General features: G+C 37.1%; 1 protein-coding gene and 1 long non-coding RNA gene across 4 annotated transcripts in view; both read right to left on the bottom strand.

Moving 5' to 3' along the window:
- LOC144580648 (uncharacterized) overlaps nt 1-23441 on the bottom strand; it is a 438055-nt gene that overhangs the window by 268656 nt on the left and 145958 nt on the right. The gene's annotated exons all lie outside the window — the stretch shown is intronic.
- LOC144576416 (uncharacterized) lies at nt 52-23068 on the bottom strand. The gene is made up of 2 exons (XM_054249038.2): nt 21382-23068; nt 52-5656 (listed from the first exon to the last, which is right to left on the bottom strand). Exon 2 carries the CDS (start codon nt 5553-5555, stop codon nt 4617-4619), a length of 939 nt encoding a protein of 312 aa, XP_054105013.1. The 5' UTR covers nt 5556-5656; nt 21382-23068; the 3' UTR covers nt 52-4616.

The raw sequence follows: 23441 nt of genomic DNA, 5'->3' as shown, positions 1-23441 counted from the left end.
AAATGTTCTTCCTCAACAAGGGTCTGCATGGATGCTCTGGTTACCTAGGAGATGAGGAAAAAGTGAAAATTGATTGACTTATCAAATTGATTGCAAACTGAGCTTCAAGTGGCAGCTGTGAGTGCTGCACATAAAAGGTAGCTGTTTGAACGTGATTCTTTTTATTTGCCACATCACTAATGATGCCAAACACATTCCTAGGTAGAATAAGTGGCTATATTTTTTTAGAAAATGCAGTGCTGAATAAGTCTTCAATATCCTGATGATTACAGTTGAGAAAAAAAGATATTTTGAAGAAATAATTCTGGCCTGGATATTTGTTTCTACATGTCACTAAAAATGATTATATTGATGGCGGTAGAATTCTATCTGTGGTAGAAACCCTGCCCCTGGCTTAGCTTTTAGGAATAATAACCCTGCCTCCTGTTGGCTGAGATTGGGCGAGTGGGAAGAATATTTAATGGATCTTATTCTAAAAGCAGCTATAACCTCCTCCCTATCTATTCCTCTATTCCTTGTGCAATTTTTCTATACAACCAGGCAAAAGAAACCACAGGAAAAAAAATTTCTTTCCTGAGCTCTCCTAACTTTCTGTTAATTTCTTCTCTGTTCTCAAAATACACACATTTTCCTCGAATTTTGTGATTTTGTGATGTCCTTTTGCCACCCAAGGCCATCTACCACGGTCTACTCTTTTAGTCACCTATTTTTGGTACCACCCCACTATATATGTATATATATATATATCTCCTAAGGCTAAGGTCTTGCCCTTACACAGAAATCTAGATGGAAAAAATCTGACTAATTAAAGTACTACTGGGTTACAATACTCGTTATGATCTAAATATTTGTGCCCTCCCAAAATTCCTGTTAAAAGCCTAAACCCCAATGTGATAGTATTAGAAGATGAGGCTTTTGGAAGAGAATTAGATCATGAAGGTAGAATCCTCATGAATGAAACCAGTGCCCTCATAGAGATCTGAGAGTTCATGCTGCATCATGTGAAAACACAGCAAGAAGGCACCATCTTCAAATCAGAAAGTAGACTCTCATCAGACACGGAATTTGCTGGTATCTTGATCTTGGATGTTCCAGACTCCAGAACCTTGAGAAATAAATATTTGCAATTTAAGCCAGCCAGTCTAAGGTCATTTGTTATAGCAGCCAGAGTTAAGACAACAGTTTAAGTGGTTATTCCCACAAGAGCTATTTTCATTTTGTTGAAGAGAGCACCTTAACCCCAAAACATTGACTTGTAATGGTGGAATGTAGTCTCTCCTGGGAGACAAGTGAAAAGTATATTTTAGGTGATAAGAGCCTTCCTTTTTGCTTAATTCTCACTCTTTAGTCACCATAAAATTGCAAACATACAAACCAGAACAATTTATCTCAGGAACTAATTATGAAACAAAAATTTGCATTTAATCTATGAAATAAGTTCAATCGGTAGTAAACACAAATTATGCAATAATTACGATATTATGTTTGGACTACCTGATTAACAAAGATGAAAAACTAATGACAAGATTTAGTTTGGGTGAATATATGGGGAAATTAGCTATCTCAAGCCCTGAGGAAGTGATGAAAACTGCTATAAGAATTCCTAAGAAAAGGGTACAATTTTTACTTAACACTTAAATACATAGCCCTAATTAGAAAAATGCCATTTTTAGAACTATGTCCCAAAGAAATCACCAAGGTCACAAGATGTATGTATAATGATATTTTTCAAAACATCTACAAATAATGTTTTTTAAATGATGTAATTGCCCTAAAACTAGGCACTTTTGTTAAGTACCATATAATATGTCCACACAATGGATTATTGCAAAGCCATTACTAAAGTTCATATCGATTTTTATGACTACAGGCACGGAAAGACATTTATGACATGTTTGAGGTTTAAAATAAAGCAGATTAGAAAGAATATGCATATTGTGGTGAATGTTACAAATGTATATAAGTATATACCTAGGAATGCATATGTTAAAGAATATTATGATTATATTTAAGTCAAAAATTATATAAGATTATATGTGAGGGAGGGTACGTGGCTCACACCTGTAATCCCAGAAGGAGGCCAAGGCGGGTCGATCACTTAAGGTCAGGAGTTTGAGGTCAGGCTGGCCAACACAGTGAAACCCCATCTCTACTAAAAGTATAAAATTAGCTAGAGGTGGAGGGAATTGGGTGGTGCATGCCTGTAATCCCAGCTAGTCAGAAAGCTGAGGAGGCAAAAGAATCACATGAACCCAGAAGGGAGAGTTTGCAGTGAGCTGAGATCCTGCCACTGCACTCCAGCCTGAGTGACAGTGTAAGGGAGACTCAGTCTCAAAAAACAAAGAATATATGTGAGGAGATTTTATAGTGCATGCTTTATCTGTAAATAGTAACTAGAAAGAGAAATTGGTGGTGGCTTATTTTTCATTTGCTTCACTTATAAAAACCTTTTAGAAAGAGTATACAATATTTTCATAATCAGGCAAATAATTAAAGAAATGTTTATATAATAAAATAATTTTTCATGGGATAAAAATTTGGTTACTTTTTAAACCAGGTATCATGTTTCAATATTATGCTTAAATGTTGCAAAACTGTATATTGTTCATGCCCAGAGCAAACTCAGTCCTCAACTAAACGTTTTTGTTTTCCTTATAAAAATCTCCGTTTATGAAAACCCCTTCAGATATTTGTAAAGAAAATTCTGTAAACACCTACAGGACCCAAGTAAAACTTTTACTCAAAGATCTGGTGGTCAGAGTGACCTAGACTGGATGATTTCACCAATCACAAAACAATTAAGAGGTATAGCTCTTCTCCTAAAGATGTAGCTCACATGCACATACTCACAATATACCTAAGTTAGGGAAAAAAGGTCTGTTGTTTTAGAATACATGTTAGAAATGCAAGTGAAATTCTGGTTTTTCTCCCTCTGATGAGATGTAGAATTACTGGAAAGTCTTTCTAAAAACAACTAAAACTACCTTTATACCAACAATTCTAGGAGGTATATAACATTATTGTTAAATATCAGAAATTAGGAAAATCTCTACAAAGACCAACAGTGGGAGCCCACAAAGAAATATTTGGGCCTCTGCCATTTGAACACATCTATCTTTATAAGTTTGGCTTTTACACATTTTCATTTGTCTTCTTTCACATTTAGTTCTCATGCTAATAAATAATAGGCCCGTTATGTGATATTTTATTAATCCTCTAAGCTTTCAGCCTTTCCCTATATTCTTGCACTAAGTATAACAAAACTACATAGGAACTAGGTCAGTTAGCCATTCAGAAAAAGGTGTTTAATATGAGGCCAGGTCACATAACCCCTAACTGTAAATTACATCCATGAGTCTCTCTCTCCCTGTCCATTACACATGCTTTTCCGCAAACCCACAACATTGTGAATTTTGTAAATGTTTTATTTATTATTCCTTCTTTTTCCCTGAAGATCGTCTGACTCTTATTTCTGTTGGCTCTTTTAGGTGCCTTGGGACAACTGACATTTGCAAGACTTAACCTAAGCCCCACCAGTTACTAGAGTTTGGAGGCGGCAGCTGTCACTTCTGTTTCCATGGAAACCCAAATCAGATTGCCAAAAATGAGGTTAGTTACCTAGAAATTATATTTTTTTAAAAAAAGAAAGAAAGAAATGCTGCCCACTACCAATACATTGTTTGAAACAGTGCTTTATTTACAGCTGTTTTCTTCTTTTTAAAGGATTAAATAACTGTTTCCATGGTAGCAGATTAATAAACTACAAAGATAGAGCTGAGCTCTGAAAGTTCCTTCTGGCAGCACCTACACAGAGTCTACTGTGCTCATGAAGCTGAGGGTCTAAACAGTTTCTTTTTTAAATGATACTGAAAAATAACTACTTTGTTTCTATTAATAAGTTTTCCATAGATGTAATACACTGAATATGGTGACATCAGAGTTTTTATAGTGACAATAATTACTTCTATTTATTAACTGTTCACAACGAGACCCAATATGTGCAGGGTGCTTTACACAAATTATCTCCAGTCCTTGACATTACTGTCTCCATTATATGGAAACAGATTCACTGAAGGTCACACAGGTATTAACAAGGAATGGAGCTGTGATTCAAACCCAGTTCTGGCCCACACTGGAGGCCAGACTCTTTCCTCATCTTTTTCAAAGTGAAGTGCGGAACAGAGAAAGAACAATTTTATCCTGCCCTCATCCCAACACAGGCATGTACACACATGATCACATGCACACACGGTGAGTTTTGGGGACTCAGTCCACAGAGACTGGATGAGGTGCGAGGGAGGTAGACTCCTCAGAAGTATTTTTTGTTTTTTTTTTTTTGAGACGGAGTTTCACTTTTGTTACCCAGGCTGGAGTGCAATGGCGCGATCTTGGCTCACCACAACCTCCACCTCCTGGGTTCAGGCAATTCTCCCGCCTCAGCCTCCTGAGTAGCTTGGATTACAGGCACGTGCCACCATGCCCAGCTAATTTTTTGTATTTTTAGTAGAGATGGGGTTTCACCATGTTGACCAGGGTGGTCTCAATCCCTGACCTCGTGATCCACCCACCTCGGCCTCCCAAAGTGCTGGGATCTCCTCAGAAGTATTTAATAACTGTTAGTTCTTGCTCTGACCAGTCAAATAAAGAATGTCCAGGTACCCGTGAAGCCCAAGAATAGAAGCTGTCTCCCAGAATGGCAGTCCTGCAGTGGAATTTAGTCCTGCAGTGGAGTTTAGTCCTGCAGTGGAATTCAGTCCTGCAGTGAAATTTAGTCCTGCAGTGGAGTTTAGTCCTGCAGTGAAGTTTAGTCCTGCAGTAGTGTTTAGTCCTGCAGTGGAGTTTAGTCCTGCAGTGGAGTTTAGTCCTGCAGTAGTGTTTAGTCCTGCAGTAGTGTTTAGTCCTGCCATGGACTTTAGTCCTGCAGTGGAGTTTAGTCCTGCAGTGGAGTTTAGTCCTGCAGTAGTGTTTAGTCCTGCAGTGGAGTTTAGTTCTGCAGTGGAGTTTAGTCCTGCAGTAGTGTTTAGTCCTGCAGTGGAGTTTAGTCCTGCCATGGACTTTAGTCCTGCCATGGACTTTAGTCCTGCAGTGGAGTTTAGTCCTGCAGTAGTGTTTAGTCCTGCAGTGGAGTTTAGTCCTGCCATGGACTTTAGTCCTGCAGTGGAGTTTAGTCCTGCAGTGGAGTTTAGTCCTGCAGTGGAGTTTAGTTCTGCAGTGGAGTTTAGTCCTGCAGTAGTGTTTAGTCCTGCAGTGGAGTTTAGTCCTGCAGTGGAGTTTAGTCCTGCAGTGGAGTTTAGTCCTGCAGTGGAGTTTAGTTCTGCAGTGGAGTTTAGTCCTGCAGTAGTGTTTAGTCCTGCAGTGGAGTTTAGTCCTGCCATGGACTTTAGTCCTGCAGTGGAGTTTAGTTCTGCAGTGGAGTTTAGTCCTGCAGTAGTGTTTAGTCCTGCAGTGGAGTTTAGTCCTGCAGTGGAGTTTAGTCCTGCCATGGACTTTAGTCCTGCAGTGGAGTTTAGTCCTGCAGTAGTGTTTAGTCCTGCAGTGGAGTTTAGTCCTGCCATGGACTTTAGTCCTGCAGTGGAGTTTAGTCCTGCAGTGGAGTTTAGTCCTGCAGTAGTGTTTAGTCCTGCAGTGGAGTTTAGTCCTGCCGTGGACTTTAGCCCTGCAGTGGAATTTAGTGCAACATCATTTTCTTCTTCATACCTCACTCTCTTTCCTCCAACTACAACCTAGTACAGAAACTACAACAACATTTTCAAGTACAGGCCTGATAAATGGCACAGGTTGCTGATCCAAACAGATGAATAACTTATTTTAAATTCTTAATCAGTGATCAAAATACTAGTCAAATCAAATGACCGCAGCAGGAATTGAGTAAATGCATTATTTTACCCAGTGATCCTATTTTTCTCATTTACTAGAGGGTGTACATTTTTACTGCTTAATCAAAGGCATAGGTAATCACACATTGTTTTTTCCAGAAAAATAAATAGGTAAATAATAATCATTTATGTCTTATTCCAAATTAATTCTGCCAGAGTTAAAAATAAATGCCCAAAAGCTCTGAGGACATGCTTAGGAGAAACTGGATCCATTTCAACATTAAAACAGCTGTCTTCCACATTTTTTCTCAGGCAAAATGTAGATGGAAAACTGATATAACAGATTCTGTCTCCAGGCAAAAAAAAAAAAAAAAGTCCATGAATTTAATGTCAATACAGGAAGAAAAGAAGGGAGCAATTCCCAAAAGAACAACTCAGTGCTCACTTTTAATTTATGTCAATGTTTTTCTATTGAAGTAGGAAAAGAAACCTCATGGAATAGAACATTTTGGAGAAATGAAGTTGAGGCACCCTGACATCACAATAACACACTGTTTAACCCTGAACTACTTAGATTCTTTGGAACAGAGGTAAAGTTATTCCAGATGTAAAGACCTTAGGAAACATGGCATGAAGGCCCAAGTGACATTTAATTTGAAGATACAATTGCTGTGTCTCCTAAAATCGCAAGTACGTCTCCAAAGACCAAACACTCTGAAACCAATACAAAACATAATTCCTCACAGAGAGAAATGATTTTCCAAACAGAATATAAGTTTCCATTTGTAACTAATTATTGCTAACCGTCTGCTCCTTCAATTTTGAGATCTTTAGAAATCATACTTAGAATTTCCAACAGTCTTTACTCAGCCATAATGTTGATCACCAGAGTAATCCAAATAAAGCTACAATAAACCAAAAATTAGTGGTAATCAAGAAAATGCATTCCAAATAAATAAGCAAAAAAATTTCAAAACATATATTTAATTATCCTTGAAAAGTTATAAAGTTATAAATTAGAACCAAAAAATCAAAATAAAATCAGCTTATACCACAAATGGAAGCTTTTAAAAACCCTAAACTATGCATCTGTATATTTATTTCCCCACAAATTTCAACAACACAGAAAAAACAATTATTAAAGAGGAAATCTTTTACTTAGAGCAAATTTGATCTAACAAAAAGTACCAAGAACTCCCTCAAATATACTTCTAAATTGATAAAAGTTTTTCCTTCTTCCACTTCTTTTCTGTCTGTGGTAGGCAAAATGGTCCCCCAAAGATGTCCATGGCTAATCTCTGAAATTTAAGAATATGCTACATTACATGGCGAAAGGGACTTGGCAGATGTAATTAAGGTTATGGACCTTAAGAAAGAAAGAGAATTCTGAATTATCCAGATGGGCCCAATCCAATTTCATGAGTCCTTAAACGCAGAGAATGTTCTCCAGCTGGAAGAAGAGGAAGGCAATGGAAAATTTAAGCAACAGAAGGATTCAGTGCACCCTTGCTGCCTTGGAGTCACAGAGCTCATGTGCATGGACCAAAGAGGGGCCTATTGCAGCTAAGGGCAGCCCTCCACTGACAGCCAACAAGAAAAAAAGAACCTTAGCATTTCAACCACAAGGAATTTAATTCTGTCAACAATATGAATGGGCCTGGAAGTGGTTCTTCCCAGGGCCCCCCTTTAAGACTCCAGAGGTTGACATCTCTTTTTCGTTTTTGTTTTTGTTTTGTTGTTGTTGTTTTGGTTTGAGATGGCATCTGGCTCTGCCACCAGGCTGGAGGGCAGGGCGCATCTCGGCTCACTGCAACCTCCGCCCTGTAGTTGAAGCGATTCTCCCGCCGCAGCCTCCCGAGTAGCTGGGACTACAGGCAGACGCCTGGCTAATTTTTGTATTTTTAGTAAAGACAGGGTTTCACCATGTTGGCCAGGATAGTCTCCATCTCTCGATCTCATGATCCACCCGCCTCAGCCTCACAAAGTGCTGAGATTACAGGCGTGAGCCACCGCACCCAGCCAGCATCTTTTTTTGTCTTGGTAAGACCCAATGAAGAGAACAAAAACCAATTTTCTGATCTACAGAATGGTGAGATAGCAAATGGGATTGATTTAAGCCACTGTTTGTACTACTTTACTATGCCAACAAAAGAAAACAAATACGTCACCCCACCAAAACCTGTTTTCCTTCCACCTCTTACCTTCCATTTATCTTTTTAAGAAACCTGGCAGGGAGCTGTGGCTCATGCCTGCAATCCCAGCAGTTTGGGAGGCCGAGGCGGGCAGATCAGGACATCAAGAGATGGAGACCATCCTGGCCAACATGGTGAAACCCTATCTCTACTAAAAATACAAAAATTAGCCTGGCATGGTGGTGCACATCTGTAGTCCCAGCTACTTGGGAGCCTGAGGCAGGAGAATCCCTTGAACCTGGGAGGCGGAGGTTGCAGTGAGCCGAGATCCGGCCACTGCACTCCAGCCTGGCGACAAAGAGAGAATCCATCTCAAAAAAGAAAAAAGAAAGAAAGAACGAAATTAAAAACAGCCAACAACACCTTAACATATAATCCCAAAGCATGTTATTTCTGCAATGACCAGAGTACCAGTTGTCTAATATTGAAAAACATCTCCTGCTTTTTCTGACAGAGGCAAGATTGCAGAGCACAAAGAACTAAAGGGGCAAATAACACGAGAGATTCCTTAATCTCTTCAGGCATTAGTTTCCTCATCTATAAATGGGAAAAATATTATCTTTCTGACAAGATTGTTATGAGTAATAAATGATTTCATAAATATAAAAATCACATAGAACATGCTGATTCCATCTTAATCCTCTCTGCCATGGGCTCCTTTAAAGTTTTGTGGAGCTTGCAACCCCAGATACAAAGAAACACTGTTTCTACTACAGTGTGGATAGTTGGCTGCAGAAAGCAATAAAGGTTTATATGATGAAACTGATAACACTAATTTAAATCTATCTGGAAAGCATTTCTAAGAACCATCCCACAGAAATCAGGACTGATGTCATACCACCACTCTGCCTACCAGTGACTCACATGAAAGAAGAGGGTATCTTATTATTTCAGGTTATACTGACCTGCCTGCAGCCTGAATAACAAAAATAAAATTTGAAATTGTCTTAATAAATTAGAAAAAAAGAATATATTGAAAAAAAGGTAAAAAGCAAAAGAATAATTAAGGACAAAGGGCATAGTAGTAAGAGCTGAACAAATATAAATAATCTGCCCAATTCTAATTTAGAAGATTACAGTGTAAGGTATACACCGACAATTTTATAGTTAAAGGGCTGTTAGGAAATAATTATCAATAATGATTTTGAATTTAGTGAATTGACTGTTAGATTAATTGATTAATGGGAAAAATTGATTCTCAGAGACTTAGCCAGCTTCTCATTGTCACATAAAAGTTGCTGAACAGATATTTCTTGAAGGAATGGTGAATACAAGTATTATGTTTAACCTTAAACTTAGCTCTGAGATTCCTAGAATGATACATTGTGACTAAAATGAAAAGAATCCATTATCTACCCACTTCTTTTCTGGATATTCAACTAAAAGTATAGAAACTTGAAAAACAATAAGAAATTGTGTCTTTTTTTTTGAGACGGTCTCTGTCACCCAGGTTGTAGTGCAATGGTGCAATCTTGGCTAACTGCAATATCCACCTCCTGGCTTCAAGCAATCCTCCCACCTTAGCCCCCTCAAGTAGCTAGGACTACACACATAAGCCACCATGCCTGGCTAATTTTAGGATTTGGGGTAGAGATGGGGTTTCACAGAAATTGTGTCTTTTAATCCATTAATGTTATAGTTTTGTCACATTAACAAAGTCTATCTCTCATAGAAACTTCAGGTGATAAAATATAGCATATAGTTGTATTTTCTGTGTGAAAATATAACTCATTATATCGTTTGATTATTCAAAATTATTTTAAAATCTATACTGAACTTTCATAGTCAAAATACTTGTTGGTTTGTTGTTTTGGGTTCTAATAAGGACCATACATTTTGAGGGCCCTTATGGCCCTTGTATTTATTCATGACTGACAATAATGTGATATAAGTATCATAAATTCTTGGATGTTGCAGAGTGGGCAGGGGTGGGGAGACATGAGTGTGGGCATAGAAGGTCTTATTGAGGAAAGCACATTTAAGATGACAGCAGTTCTTGAAGGATAGGGAGTCTTCTAGTAAATAGTACCGAAGGACTACTGCTGGCAGAATACTGGTAGGAAACATTGAACTCAAAGCCTTAAGGTCAAGGAAGAGTGGGTTTGAGGCACTGAAAAATGACTAGTGTACCAAGGAAAGAAAATAACATGTAATGATGTAGAAAAATAGGCAGGAATCAGCCATTGCAAGGCCTAATAAAACATTTTAAAGTGGTTAGAATTTTTCTTTTTTAAAAATTTTGTTTTAGGTTCAGGGATACATGTGCAGCTTTGTTATACAGGAAATTTGTGTCACAGGGATTCGATGTATAGGTTATTTTGTCACCCAGGTAATAAATATAGTACTCAACACGTAGTTTTTCAATCCTTTCCTTTCTCCCACCCTTCACTCTCAAGTACCTATGTGTCCATATGTACTCAATGTTTAGCTCCCACTTGTAAGTGAGAACAATGCATTATTAGGTTTTCTGTTCCTATATTAGTTTGCTTAAGACAATGGCCTCCAGCTTCCTCTATGTTGCTGAAAAGGATGTAATCTCATTCTCTTTTATGGTTGTGTAGTAGTATTCCATGGGTGTATGTAAAACATTTTCTTTATCTAGTCTATCATTGATGAGCATTTAGATTGATTCCATGTCTTTGCTATCCTGAATAGCGCTGCTGTGAACATACAGGTGCATGTGTCTTTACAGTAGAATAATTTTTATTCCTTTGGGTACATACCCAATAATGGGATTGCCGGGTAGAATGGTAATATTGTTTTAAGTTCTTTGAGAAATCTCCAGACTGCTTTCAACAATGGCTGAACTATAATAGTTTACATTTCCACCAGCAATGTTTAAGTGTTCCCTGTTCTCTACAACCTTGAAGTTGTTACTTTGTTAAAATCTGTTATTTTTTGACTTTTTAATAATAACCATTCTGACTGGTGTGAGATGGTATCTCATTGTGGTTTTCATTTGCATGTTTTTTAGTGATTAGTGATGCTAAGCATTTTTTCATATACTTTTTGGCCTTGTGTATGTTTTCTTTTAAAAGGTCTGTTCATGTCAATTGCTCACTTTTTAATGGGGTTGTTTTTTATTTGTTAATTTAAGTATTTTAGAAATTCTGGATATTAGACCTTTCTTTCTTTCCTTGTTTCTTTCTTTACTTATTTACTTGAGACAAAGTCTTGCTCTGTTGCCCAGGCTGAGTACACTGGCAAAATCTTGGCTCACTGAAACCTCTGCCTCCTAGGTACAAGCAATTCTCGTGCCTCAGCCACCCAAGTAGCTGGGATTACAGGCATGCAGCACTACACCTGATTAATTTTTGTATTTTTAGTAGAGATGGGGTTTTGCCACATTAGCCAGGCTGGTCTTGAATTTCTGGCCTCAAGTGATCTGCCCTCCTCAGCCTCCCAAAGTGCTGGAATTACAGGCATGAGCTGCATGTCTAGCCTAGACCTTTTTTTTTTTCTTTTTTGAGATGGAGTTTCGCTCTTGTTACCCAGGTTGGAGTGCAATGGCATGGTCTCGGCTCACCGCAACTTCTGCCTCCGGGTTCAGGCAATTTTCCTGCCTCAGCCTCCTGAGTAGCTGGGATTACAGGCATGCGCCACCATGCCCAGCTAATTTTTTTGTATTTTTAGTAGAGACAGGGTTTCACCATGTTGACCAGGATGGTCTCGATCTCTTGACCTCGTGATCCACCCACATGGGCCTCCCAAAGTGCTGGGATTACAGGCTTGAGCGACAGCGCCCGGCCCTAGCCTAGACCTTTACTGGAGGCATGGTTTGCAAATATTTTCTGCCATTCTGTAGTTTGTCTATTCTATACAAACAAACTGGAAAACCCAGAATAAATGGATAAATTCCTGAAAACATACAACCCTTCAAGATTGAACCAGAAAAAAAATCAAATCCCTGAATTGGTCAATAACAAATTCAAAAAATTGAAATCAGTAATAAAAAGCCTACCTTCAGAAAATGCCTGGGACCAGACAGATTCACAGCTGAATTCTACCAGATATATAAAGATGAGCTAGTTCCATTCCTAGTGAAAAGATTCCAAAAAATTGAGAAGGTGAGACTCTTCCCTAACTTATTCTATGAGGCCAGCATCATCCTGATACCCAAACCTGGCAGAGGCACAACAAAAAACTGAAATTTCAGGCCAATGTCTTTGACGAAGGCACATGCAAAATCCTCAATAAAATACTAGTGAGCCAAATTCAGCAGCACACCAAAAAGCTAATCCATCATGATCAAGTAGATTTTGACCCTAAGATGCAAGGTTGGTTTAATATACACAAATCAATAAATGCAATCCATCACATAAACAGAAATAAAAACACATGATCACGTCAATAGATGCGAAGAAGCTTTTCATAAAATGTAAAATCCTTTCACATTAAAAACCTTCAACAAAGTAGATATTAAAGGAATATACCACAAAATAATAAGAACCATCTATGACAAACCGACAGCCAACATCATACTGAAGAGACAAAAGATGGAATCATTTTTCTTGAGAACTGGAACAAGACAAGAATGCAGATTCTCAGTATTTCTATTCAACATAGTACTGGAAGTTCTACCCAGATCAATCAGGCAAGAAAATGGAATAAAAGACATCCAAATAGGAAGAGAGAAAGTCAAATTACCTCTGTTTTCAGACTGTAAGATTCTATGCCATGAAAACCCCATAGTCTTGGCCCAAAAGCTCCTAGATCTGATAAACAACTTTAGCAAAGTTTCAGGATAAAAAATCCATGTATGAAAATCAATAGGATTCCTATACACCAACAATGTCAAAACTGAAAGCCAAATCAATAACACAGTCCCATTCACAACAGCCACAAAAAGAAAAAAATACCTAGGAATACAGCTAACTGAAGAGGTGAAAGAGGTCTACAAGCAGAACTACAAAATACTGCTCAAAGAAATCAGAGATGACACAAGTAGAAAAGCATGTTATGTTCTTGAAGAGGAGGAATCATTATTGTTACAATGGCCATACTGCTCACAGCAATTTGAGATTCAATGCTATTCCTATCAAACAACCAATTTACTGAATTAGAAAAAAAATATTTTAAAATTTGTATGAAACTAAAAGAGAGCCCAAATAGCAAAAGCAATCCTAAGCAGAAAGACTAAAGTTAGAAGCACCATATTGCCTGACTTCAAACTACACTACAATGCTATGGTAACCAAAACATCATGGTACTGGTACAAAACCAGACACATAGATAAATGAAACAGAATTGATACCAGAAATAAAGCCACACATCTACAACCTTCTGATCTTTGACAAAGTTAAAAAAAAATAGCATGTTTTCCTGTCACCTATTCAATGAAGAGGGAATTCTTTCCCTATTCAGTAAATGATGCCGGGATAACTGACTAGCCATATGCTAAAGATTGAAACTGCACCACTTTCTTACACCACATACAAAAGTCAACTCAAGATAAATCTAAGACTTAAATATGAAACCTGAAACTATAAAAACCCTGGAAGACAACCTAGGAAATACCATTGTGGACATAGGACCTGGCAAAGATATCATGATGAAGATGCCAAAAGCAATTACAACAAAAAACGAAAATTGACAAATGGGACCTGATTAAATAGCTTCTGCACAGCAAAAGTAGCTACTAACAGATTATTTTCTTAAGCACAGTGGAAATCATAGGTTTGGGGTGTATGTATCCCTTTGGAATTTTTTCTTTAGTTTATACTTTTATTTGATTGAGCTTATTGTTTTTAAGAGCTGGGTATAGATTTTTCAGAATAATAACTTCGGTAACTTATTAACATATATTACACCTTAACTAACAACATAAAGTAACTGTCACTGGTCTTTCTAAATGCAACTTCAAATACCTATTCTGAACAATTAATACAATAGATTTTATATTTTTATATATATATAATTATATATAGTATATAGATAAATATATAAATATATTTTTATATTTATATATCATATATAAATATATACAAAGGAAAGTTTGACTGCCTCAGAATTAATGTCTCTTTTTTATAAAATTGTTTGACATTTAGCAATCCCTATTATCCTGACACAGTTCATTCATTAATGAGTCTTTTATTAGTGATTAAAGATGTTAAGCCTGTAATCCCAGCACTTTGGGAGGCCGAGGCGGGTGGATCACGAGGTCAAGAGATCGAGACCATCCTTGTTAACATGGTGAAACCCCGTCTCTACTAGAAAAATTAGCTGGACATGGTGGCGCGTGCCTGTAATCCCAGCTACTCAGGAGGCTGAGGCAGGAGAATTGCCTGAACCCAGGAGGCTGCAGTGAGCTGGGATCTGCTCACTGGGACTGCAGGAGGCGGAGGCTGCAGTGAGCTGAGATCGCGCCATTGCACTCCAGCCTGGGTAACAAGAGCAAAACTCCATCTCAAAAAAAAAAAAAAAAAAAAAAAGATGTTTTATTTTGCAAGGAATTATCCTTTTGATGTATCTTTTACTAAAATAATTTTCAAATTATACTATATACTATAAAGTAACCCAAATTTCAATACTCTAAAAGCAATTTTAAAGACAACTTTATCAAAAAGTATTTTTTGTTTGTTTTCTTTTTCAATAGTTCAAAAACATTGGTTATTTGTATAAAACTGTATTTAAACTAAAAATTCTAAAAATCAGAGAGGCATTTAATATCCAACACACTTGATTCCCCACAAACCAGGTTATTTATTATCAATGCTATTTTGGTTCATCCTATCTGTGGTGTTGTTTTGCAAAACATTACTTAGTTTCCAAAGACTTCATGTTGAATTCAAAATCCCCATTGTAAGGCAAAGAGGATGAGAAATAAAAATAGAAACAAGAAGCATCCCTTGCTGGAGGAATCTCACTCTGGCACAGAGGAGTGGATAAGCCATGGTCATTTTTCACTACATTAATTTAACCTGGATTTTCTCTTAATCTACCCTACATATATTTCTCCAGTACATACATTAACCTGATCTCTCCATGCCTTGTGGTGAACAAGAAGGGAAGAGAAAGAGTGAGAAGGAGAAGACAGTAAAAATAAAAAGAACAGTGCTACTAATTCCTAAGTATTGCCTTGTCCATGTTCGGGGTTTTTGAGTTTTTGTTGTTACTATTGTTGTTGTTTGGGTTTTGTTATTTTTGTTGTTTTTCTGAAAGATACTAACCTAACAAGGCAACTTAGTAAGAAGTCTGTGGATTTCTTAGAACGGAATTTTTAGAAAATGCATAGGAATGATGTCTCAACCTTATAGAAAAGTGTCAATAATGCTATTGGGCAGATATGTCTCAGTCTAGGTGGAGTAATATTCTAGAAAAATATCTTCTCTTTAGTTAATCCATTATTCCATACATCATTCATGAAATGAATGGTTGCACCCCAAACATCTTCTTTATTATCGTAAGTATTGAGGTTTGGCAGAATTAAAGATATAATACTCCTTTCTTCACCTGTCAATTTTGGAAGAAATTGGGAAATAAGATGGAGAAGACAGACAGATAAAAATTGAAATAATGGCTTTATTATTGTAAGCTGATTAAGAAATGTAAATAGAGTTCTGTGGTCAAAGAGTTTACTACCTTCCCTGCCCCCAACTACCACCACCACCCACCCCCCAGCACACACACTATATCCTTCGGGAAGTCCATCAGAGAAAATTTTGACACCAATAGATGCACTCATCCAACACTGGTCACTAATGCTGGCCCAGGGCAATGTGAAAAAGAAAAGAGAGTGAATACCAAGGATCCAAGAGAGAAGTTGCACCAGATGTCACACGTCAGTCAGGAAACATGCCTTCTCACAGTCTGGAATGAGTAATGGGTGGGAAAGAGGCCAGAAGTGTTGCTCTACCAGATATCCTTCTTCATTAAAACATTAAGTAAATAGAAAGATGGTTCACCCATTTAGTAAGATTACTATCTGAGGCCCAAAGAGGAGAGCCCAATGATTATCCATGTGTTAAAATATAAAGAAGCATTAAAGTCATCTCTGCCTTTAGGACATTGAAGCTCATAATCTAGATTTAATATACCTCAAAGTGCTCTTTTAGGTATTATAATATATATTGTTGTTTAAACTACCACACTGTATCTCAGGATTCAGAAAGAAGAGAGGACAAGCCACTTTTATACTTATTCCAAACTGCTAACAAAACAATTGCTTTCTTTAAATAGTTAACTTTTACCTCCTTATAAAAATGGTATACACTGTCACTAACACAAAAAAAAAATGACTTTCTCGAAATATATAACCCAATATTCATTTCTTAATGAAAACTTGATTCAGCATTTAGGCTGTAAAGCCACTAGTTCTGGTAGCTGCTTATAAATTTGTTTCATGTAACATTTTTACAAATTTGTTTCATATAACATTTTTATATGGATACTGGTCATTTCAAATGGCATTCATAATATAATGTTAGCATTTATTCTCCTCTATATCTTACTCTTTATTTCTCTTTTCTTTTCCTCTACGTATTTATTCTCTCCTCGTGTCAAAACATAAATTATAAAATATAAGATATCAATGTAAGTAATTTCTATATGAACATAAAATGCTCTATGGCTATAATTTATGCAACAGAATGAACTATTTTGGCTTTTGATCATTAAGAAACTCACCAATGAATATTCAGGATAAAGTGCATATGAAAAGAAAATTACCCAAGACTTTGTCATTTGAAGCAACTTATTTATGCTCTCAATTCATAAGTCGGAAGAATTCAGGTGAGCAACAGCTTCATTTAGTCATGTTGAGTAAAATAATAAATTGATATTCTTAAAAGGAATAACTTAAGCTGTTACCCCAGGTGTCCACATTCCATATATCATTTTCTTAAAAGTTACAAGAAAACCATATATGGCTCCTAGCAAGCCCCTAACTCTGTTGCATAAAGAAATTCTTATTCCCAAGAGCCCTCTGATTTATACAGTTAAAAGACATTCAGTAATACAACCACTGAGTTCTGAAATGGCAGATGTTCCAAGTACAGGGGAATTAACAGTAAGAGTAAAATAAAGATTCTTCCATCCAACTAAGAGAAATACCCTGCATGATGAGAAATTCCAAATGAACTCTGCATTGATCCCACCGGTTACATTTGGTAAATGTCAGGTGTCCACCATGTGTTTGTCACTAGGGAGAGGGAAGGGGAATTCAAAGACTAACAAGACATGAATTTTCCTTCATTAGGTTTGTACTTTCTTTGGTGAAAGAAAAGTACAACTGTTTCTGAAACAAAAAGAAACAATTAGGGCAGAATTGAATTAAAAGAGGGGAATAAGGTAAAATAATTCTATTTATCAGAGTTGGAGAAATTTATTTGAACAGAGACCAACTACAAACAAGCACATCAGTTACAGCCACGTTCATGCAAAAGATGAAGAAACCAGGTGCCAAGAAAATACAGTGTGCTGCATATCTGAGCTTTATACAAAGCCATTCAAGGTACAGAGGGAAAATAGTAAATAACTGGAAAAAGACATACTAATAACATCAAACAAAGCATGACCTGAAACATGGATAAGCCCCTGGCTTTTAGTAATAGGAACTGACAGGACAAAACTATGGAAAGGTTCCTGATAGTTGGCATGATCACGGAGAAGGAGGCTCTAACATTCATTCTCTCCCACCCAAGACACACAATTGCCAAAGCTTGAAAGAAAATGTGCAGGTTCTCAACAGACCTAAGCCTAAGGATGAAGGAATTTAGCAATGAATGCTGCTTAATAATTACCTCTGTAGCATTTGGAGACTTTCAGCAAAACTTCTGCAATGATGCAGGATAAACACTGTTTTAATAGAGACCATTGTTCCACTCATGGGTTCTGAAGGGACCGAGATTGAACTACACAGTTAAGTGACCATCCAATGTATCAAACAACAAAGCAGGTATTGGTCCTGACATGATTCTGCCCTTTAAGGAAAGGGATATTGTTGGGCACATAGCAGATATGCAACAAACATTTCATGAATCTGTTGATTGATTAGTTGATTGACCCTGAATCAACAGAAATATGTCAGAGGCTGCTTGGAAAAGACTCTAGTTATGGAAAGTATGTACACTCTCCTTGCACCTTTTGTACCTTTTTCCTCAAATCCCAATCACGTATCTCCTGTTGAAAAAAGATATACATTGCCAAGTAGCAAGCAGTAAAGATATTTTGAGGTAACATGTTACTACATAGGAGGCATTTTGAAAACCACAGGGGAACCTACTGGACTCAATCAGTTCAGGAAATCTTAGAGATTGAGGTAAATCTAGAGTCCCTATTTGCATAAGAAAAACCAAGCTCTTAGGAAGCAACTGAAAATAAAAACACTCTGAAGATAGAATTAAGATTTGTCACACACACAAAAAAGAGGATATCATCGGGATGTCAGAAAGAAAAAGAATGTATTTTTATGCACAAAAAAGTAAAAGGACATGATTCTCATTTAGATGATAGATTTGTAGTCACAGAAAAGACTCATTTCTATCATTAACAAGTGCACCACACTAGTAGTGTCCAAGTCCAATTTTCTGGCATAAATACCTCAATAATTAGAGAAATAAAAGTATGATTAAAATAAAATACAATTATCTGATGGCCATAAAGAAGCTCAGTGGGGCCAGGTACAGTGGTTCATGCCTGTAATCCCAGCACTTTGGGAGGCCAAGGTGGGTAGATCACTAGAGGTCAGGAGTTCAAGACCAGCCTTGCCACCACGGTGAAAATCCATCTCTACTGAAAATACAAAAGTTAGCCAGGCATGGTGGCAGGTGCCTGTAATCCTAGCTACTCGGGAGACTGAGGCATGAGAATCTCTTAAACTTTGATGAGAGCCAAGATGGCGCCACTGCACTCCAACCTGAGCAACAGAGCAATAATCTGTCTCAAAGAAGAAGAATAAGAAAGAAGGAAGGAGAAGGAGGAGGCGGAGGAGAAGGAGAAGGAGAAGGAGAAGAGGAGGAGGAGGAGGAGGAGGAGGAAGAGGAGGAAGAAGAAGAAGAAGAAGCTGCTGCTGCTGCCCAGAGAAAAATAAATCATATTACTCTTGGAAGCAAAGATTTCATTGGGACTTCCTGTATCACCAGACACTGGAGCAAATGAAAATCAGAGTAACTAGAGGCCCAGGCACGTCATTCAAGGGAATTACTAAAAAGGAGACAAGTATCCAAGGAATCACCCTACTTTAAGCCCTTTTCTATTCCCAATGAAGTTAATTACCCCAACTTTATAAAATGTGATGGGAAAATCATGGAAGACAATTCTGTAGTTGTAGATACATGAAAACAACTGAGCAAAGCAACAAGTGCAGAGCCTTACACCCTGCCTTGTATTTCTTAATTATATTTCATGCTTTTAGTATGTTTTCCTGTACTTAAGGTGACTTGAGAAATAACAACTAGACAAGTGAGGACTCAGTTCATTTCCATCTAGGTGGGTCAACTGAAAAACCTGTTTAAACTCTAAAAAAGATTGCAAGGAAAACAATTTTTCTTTCTTCCTATCTTTCACAACCCGTTTCTTCTATGCCCCTTCAATTTCTGTTTTCTTAGTAATACCTACTACAGCCCAAATTTAGAACTGTGCTTTAACTGATCGTTAAACCAGGAATTATTTGTCTGGAAAATAATCCACAACCTGTTAGAAACAAAAAACTGTATTTGTCTAAACTGGGTTTACAACTGCCAGAACTAAGCAAAACTTTCATTGGGACTCCCTGGATTTAATTCAGGATTAGGCTCTTGAGTTCGAATCCTAAGTATATTGTCTGATAACATGAATGCCATCTCTCCATCATTTCTTATCAAATCTGAGCCTGACAGAGGCTTCTTCATATGCAGAGGTAGATTCCATTATACATACAATATTAAAATATTTAAGAAATTATATTTCAATGGTGACATATATAAGAAAATGGGAATTTCCATGTTGTATCATAACCACAATACATCCAGCTGTTTTCTATTGCCAAAACAAGTCTCCAGTTAAAAAAAAAAATTAGCTTCTCTAAAAAATTAGGCATGTATAGCTCTGTCATTCAATAGAATAATGAAGTAATTTTAAATTTGGGACATCTTGATCATGTAACCCAATTTATTTTTTCTTTTTGTAGCAAGGTGCCATTGGGTCATCCATGCATTCATTCTTTTTCTCCTTTATTAACTTCTATTGTGTTAGTAAACAGACCACTATTATACATGCTGTGAGATACCATTGTGAATGAAATGTGGAGCCTGTGCTCAAGAAACTCACAGTCTAGCAGAAGAAGGTGACATGAAATAATCTATAAGCCAAGAATTGAAACAAATGCTTTATAAAAATATAATGAGGTGCTACGGAAGCCCATGGGAAGTAGCAATTTATTGTAACAGAGCAGGGAGTGACAGAGGTGGCATTTCAAAGTTGACTACTCGATCAATAAAAATTAAAACCAGAAGAAGGAGGAGGAGGATGGAAGGAAGGAAGCAAAAAAAAATGCACTAACAGTGAAATAGAAAAATGTGACTGGACTATCTATTGTGAAAAGATGAGATATAGGTAAGACCAAACAGATTCCAGCATATGGTGAATACTAAATTTCTAACTAATTAGCTTGAATTTTTTCAACACACCACTGGAAGACTTTAGAAGCCTTTAATGTAGAGAATGATAAGATTCCCCATTCTAAGTTTTAGAAAGAAGTCTATTATGACTAGAGACCAGATGTGTACATTTGAGGAGGTTGAGAGGGTTAAGTGTAGTTATTGCTAAATTAGGATGATGACAATGAAATTGAAAAATAAATGGTTTAAGATATTATCAAGCAGATGAACTTTCCAGATGAAATTAAAATGTAAATTTAATTATTTTACGAATAGTCTTTTCTGAAGTATGTCAAGTCCAAATGAAGCAGAAATTTCCGAACTGTTGTTTACTGATTGTTTCCAGATGTTCTTGGCTTCTATTTTATTTGTCTACATATAACATGAAAGTGCTAAACAGGACGTAGGGAAACCAGCAGTCGCTGCCCTAACATATCTGTGGCCCCGCGGCACATATTAAAAATGGCTATTGGCAGCTATTTGGTTAACTAGATCAAAATAGAACAAGCACCAGAAATAAATCAACCAAACCAAAAGTAATCTAAAACATCCAGATGGACAGTCAACACTGATTACGTTAGATCACAAAGTAAAGTGAGAATTTAGCAATGTTTATGGACACTCAGGAAACAAGGAATCATTAAACCAGGAAGTATTTGTCTGGGAAATAATCCTTAACCTGTTAGAAACAAAAGAATGTTCAAAACAACATTTCTAAAACGAATACTGAAATAAATATACTGGAACCAATTCTTAAGTAAAAGGCAACACTACCCACAAATATACATATCCTCTTACTCTGAAAAAGAAAAGTATTTTACAGCATAGCCACAGTAACCTCCACTGAAGTCTCTGCCAGATTAAATTGTTGGCTTCTCTATGTTTTAAACTTAAACAAATAAATTCTCCTTGGTTTGGCAGTTTCATGTTTGGCGCATGCGCACTTGCGTGTGTGTGTGTGTGTGTGCGCGCGCGCGCGCGCGTGCGTGTGGGTGTGGGTGTGGGTGCGCGCGTGCGCGTGTGTGTGTGCGCGCGCGTGCGCGTGTGTGTGGGTGTGTGTGCTTGTTTCTATGTACTGAATTCATTCTATGAATCTTTTCTGTACTTTTAATTTCCTTTTATTCTGCTTACATAAGTTTTATGGTTTTTTGTGGGTCATTCACATGTAAAATACGAAACACATGTACTGATCATTAAATAAGATGGATTTGACACAGAGACAGTTTTTGTATTTCACTTCAGCTTCAAAGGTAGCTTTTCTTTCTTGAAGGAATTTCAAAGAATGAATGTTATGTTAATTTGTATAATCTCTGATTTAACAAGTCTCTTGATTAAATACTTTCACGGTCAAAGACAAATAATAGGGTATGATTATATACTCTGAATACATTTTCCCATAACTGTGTATATTTGTGATTTTTTGGCAAGTTGTTTCTATCGAAGGAAGAATAAAAGCCATTAACAGATTAAATACAAAGTGATTTCATTTTAGTCAAATCCCTTTATTTTTCTGTGAGCATTAATGCAAGGCTCATAATGGGTAAAATGATACCAAGGATATAAGAGAGACAGAGGAGAGTGATGGCATGCCTTCAGCTGGATAATAGAGAGAAGCTTTAAAAAGATACAGAAACCAATGGCACAGAGAAAAAGAGGTCATTTTCTTGTCAGAAAGATGATTATTATTGACATGATTTGGCTATGTCCCCATTCAAATCTCATCTTGAATTGAGGTACTCATAACCCCTACATGTCATGGGAGGGACCCAGTGGGAGGTAATTTAATCATGCGCATAGTTACCCTCATGCATTTTCCCAACCTCACATTTTATTCATGATAGCGAATAAGTCTCATGAGATCTGATGGTTTAATGAAGAGCAGTTCCCCTGCACACACTATCTTGCCTGGGAGCCATGATTGTGAGGCCTCCCCAGACATGTGGAACTATGAGTCTGTTAAATCATCTTTTCTTGATAAATTACCCAGTCTCGGGTATTTCTTCATAGCAGTATGAAAATGGACTAGTACAACTACGATGGTGCCATTCTCTGGCATCACTTTCCCGATCTAACATTTTTCTATGTAATTACCAGCAAATCAGAAGGGATTTAAGTAATTCAATTTTGGGACATGATCTATGAAGTGAACAACCATGGATGCCTAGAATGGAATCTCTGGTGTATCCAACTGGAATAAAAGACTGAACAAAGAAACCTCTTCACAGCCAACCTTTTGGGAATTATTTGACTACCTTTCCATGAAGGAAGTATTACCTGTTAACAACAACTCTCACTAGATGTATTAACCACTCGCTATATTGGTGACATTGTAATTTATTTTCTCAAAGCTTTTTATATTTTAGGAAAAAGAGTATCACTTAATCAGCTAGCTGGCCTCCCACCAGTTTTTCTAACAGTATCTTTTTAATGGTCACATCTGGTAATAAAATAACTCCTTGTTCCCAGGTATAGATATTATGTGTAATTACTCACAGATGGCCAGGGAGCCGCCCCACCCCAGACAGCACAGACACATCCTCGGGGTCAGCTTTTCCATCTGTATCAGACTCCTGGAAGAGAACTCAAGAGAATCCATGTTACAGAATCACTGCCCAAATCTACCTTCAACTCATGATAAAACTGCCTTTCAGACCAACAATGTGTATACATTAAAACCTGACCTCTCATCTAGCACAATGAAATAGCATTGATTACACACCCTCAATGCTTCATGTTAGAAAATGGTTCAATTTATCAGGGAAAAATAATAGCTATTTAGCCATTTATATGCTTCAAAATGCAACAACCAGAGCTTTTAGGATAAGTTTAGGTTACATCTTTAGGAGGATAAATGGTCT

Source organism: Callithrix jacchus, chromosome 21 (genome assembly GCF_049354715.1).
Source record: "Callithrix jacchus isolate 240 chromosome 21, calJac240_pri, whole genome shotgun sequence".
NCBI classification, from domain to species: Eukaryota; Metazoa; Chordata; class Mammalia; order Primates; family Cebidae; genus Callithrix; species Callithrix jacchus.
Note: the sequence above shows the minus strand (reverse complement) of the source record. Positions and strands in the feature narration are given on the sequence as shown.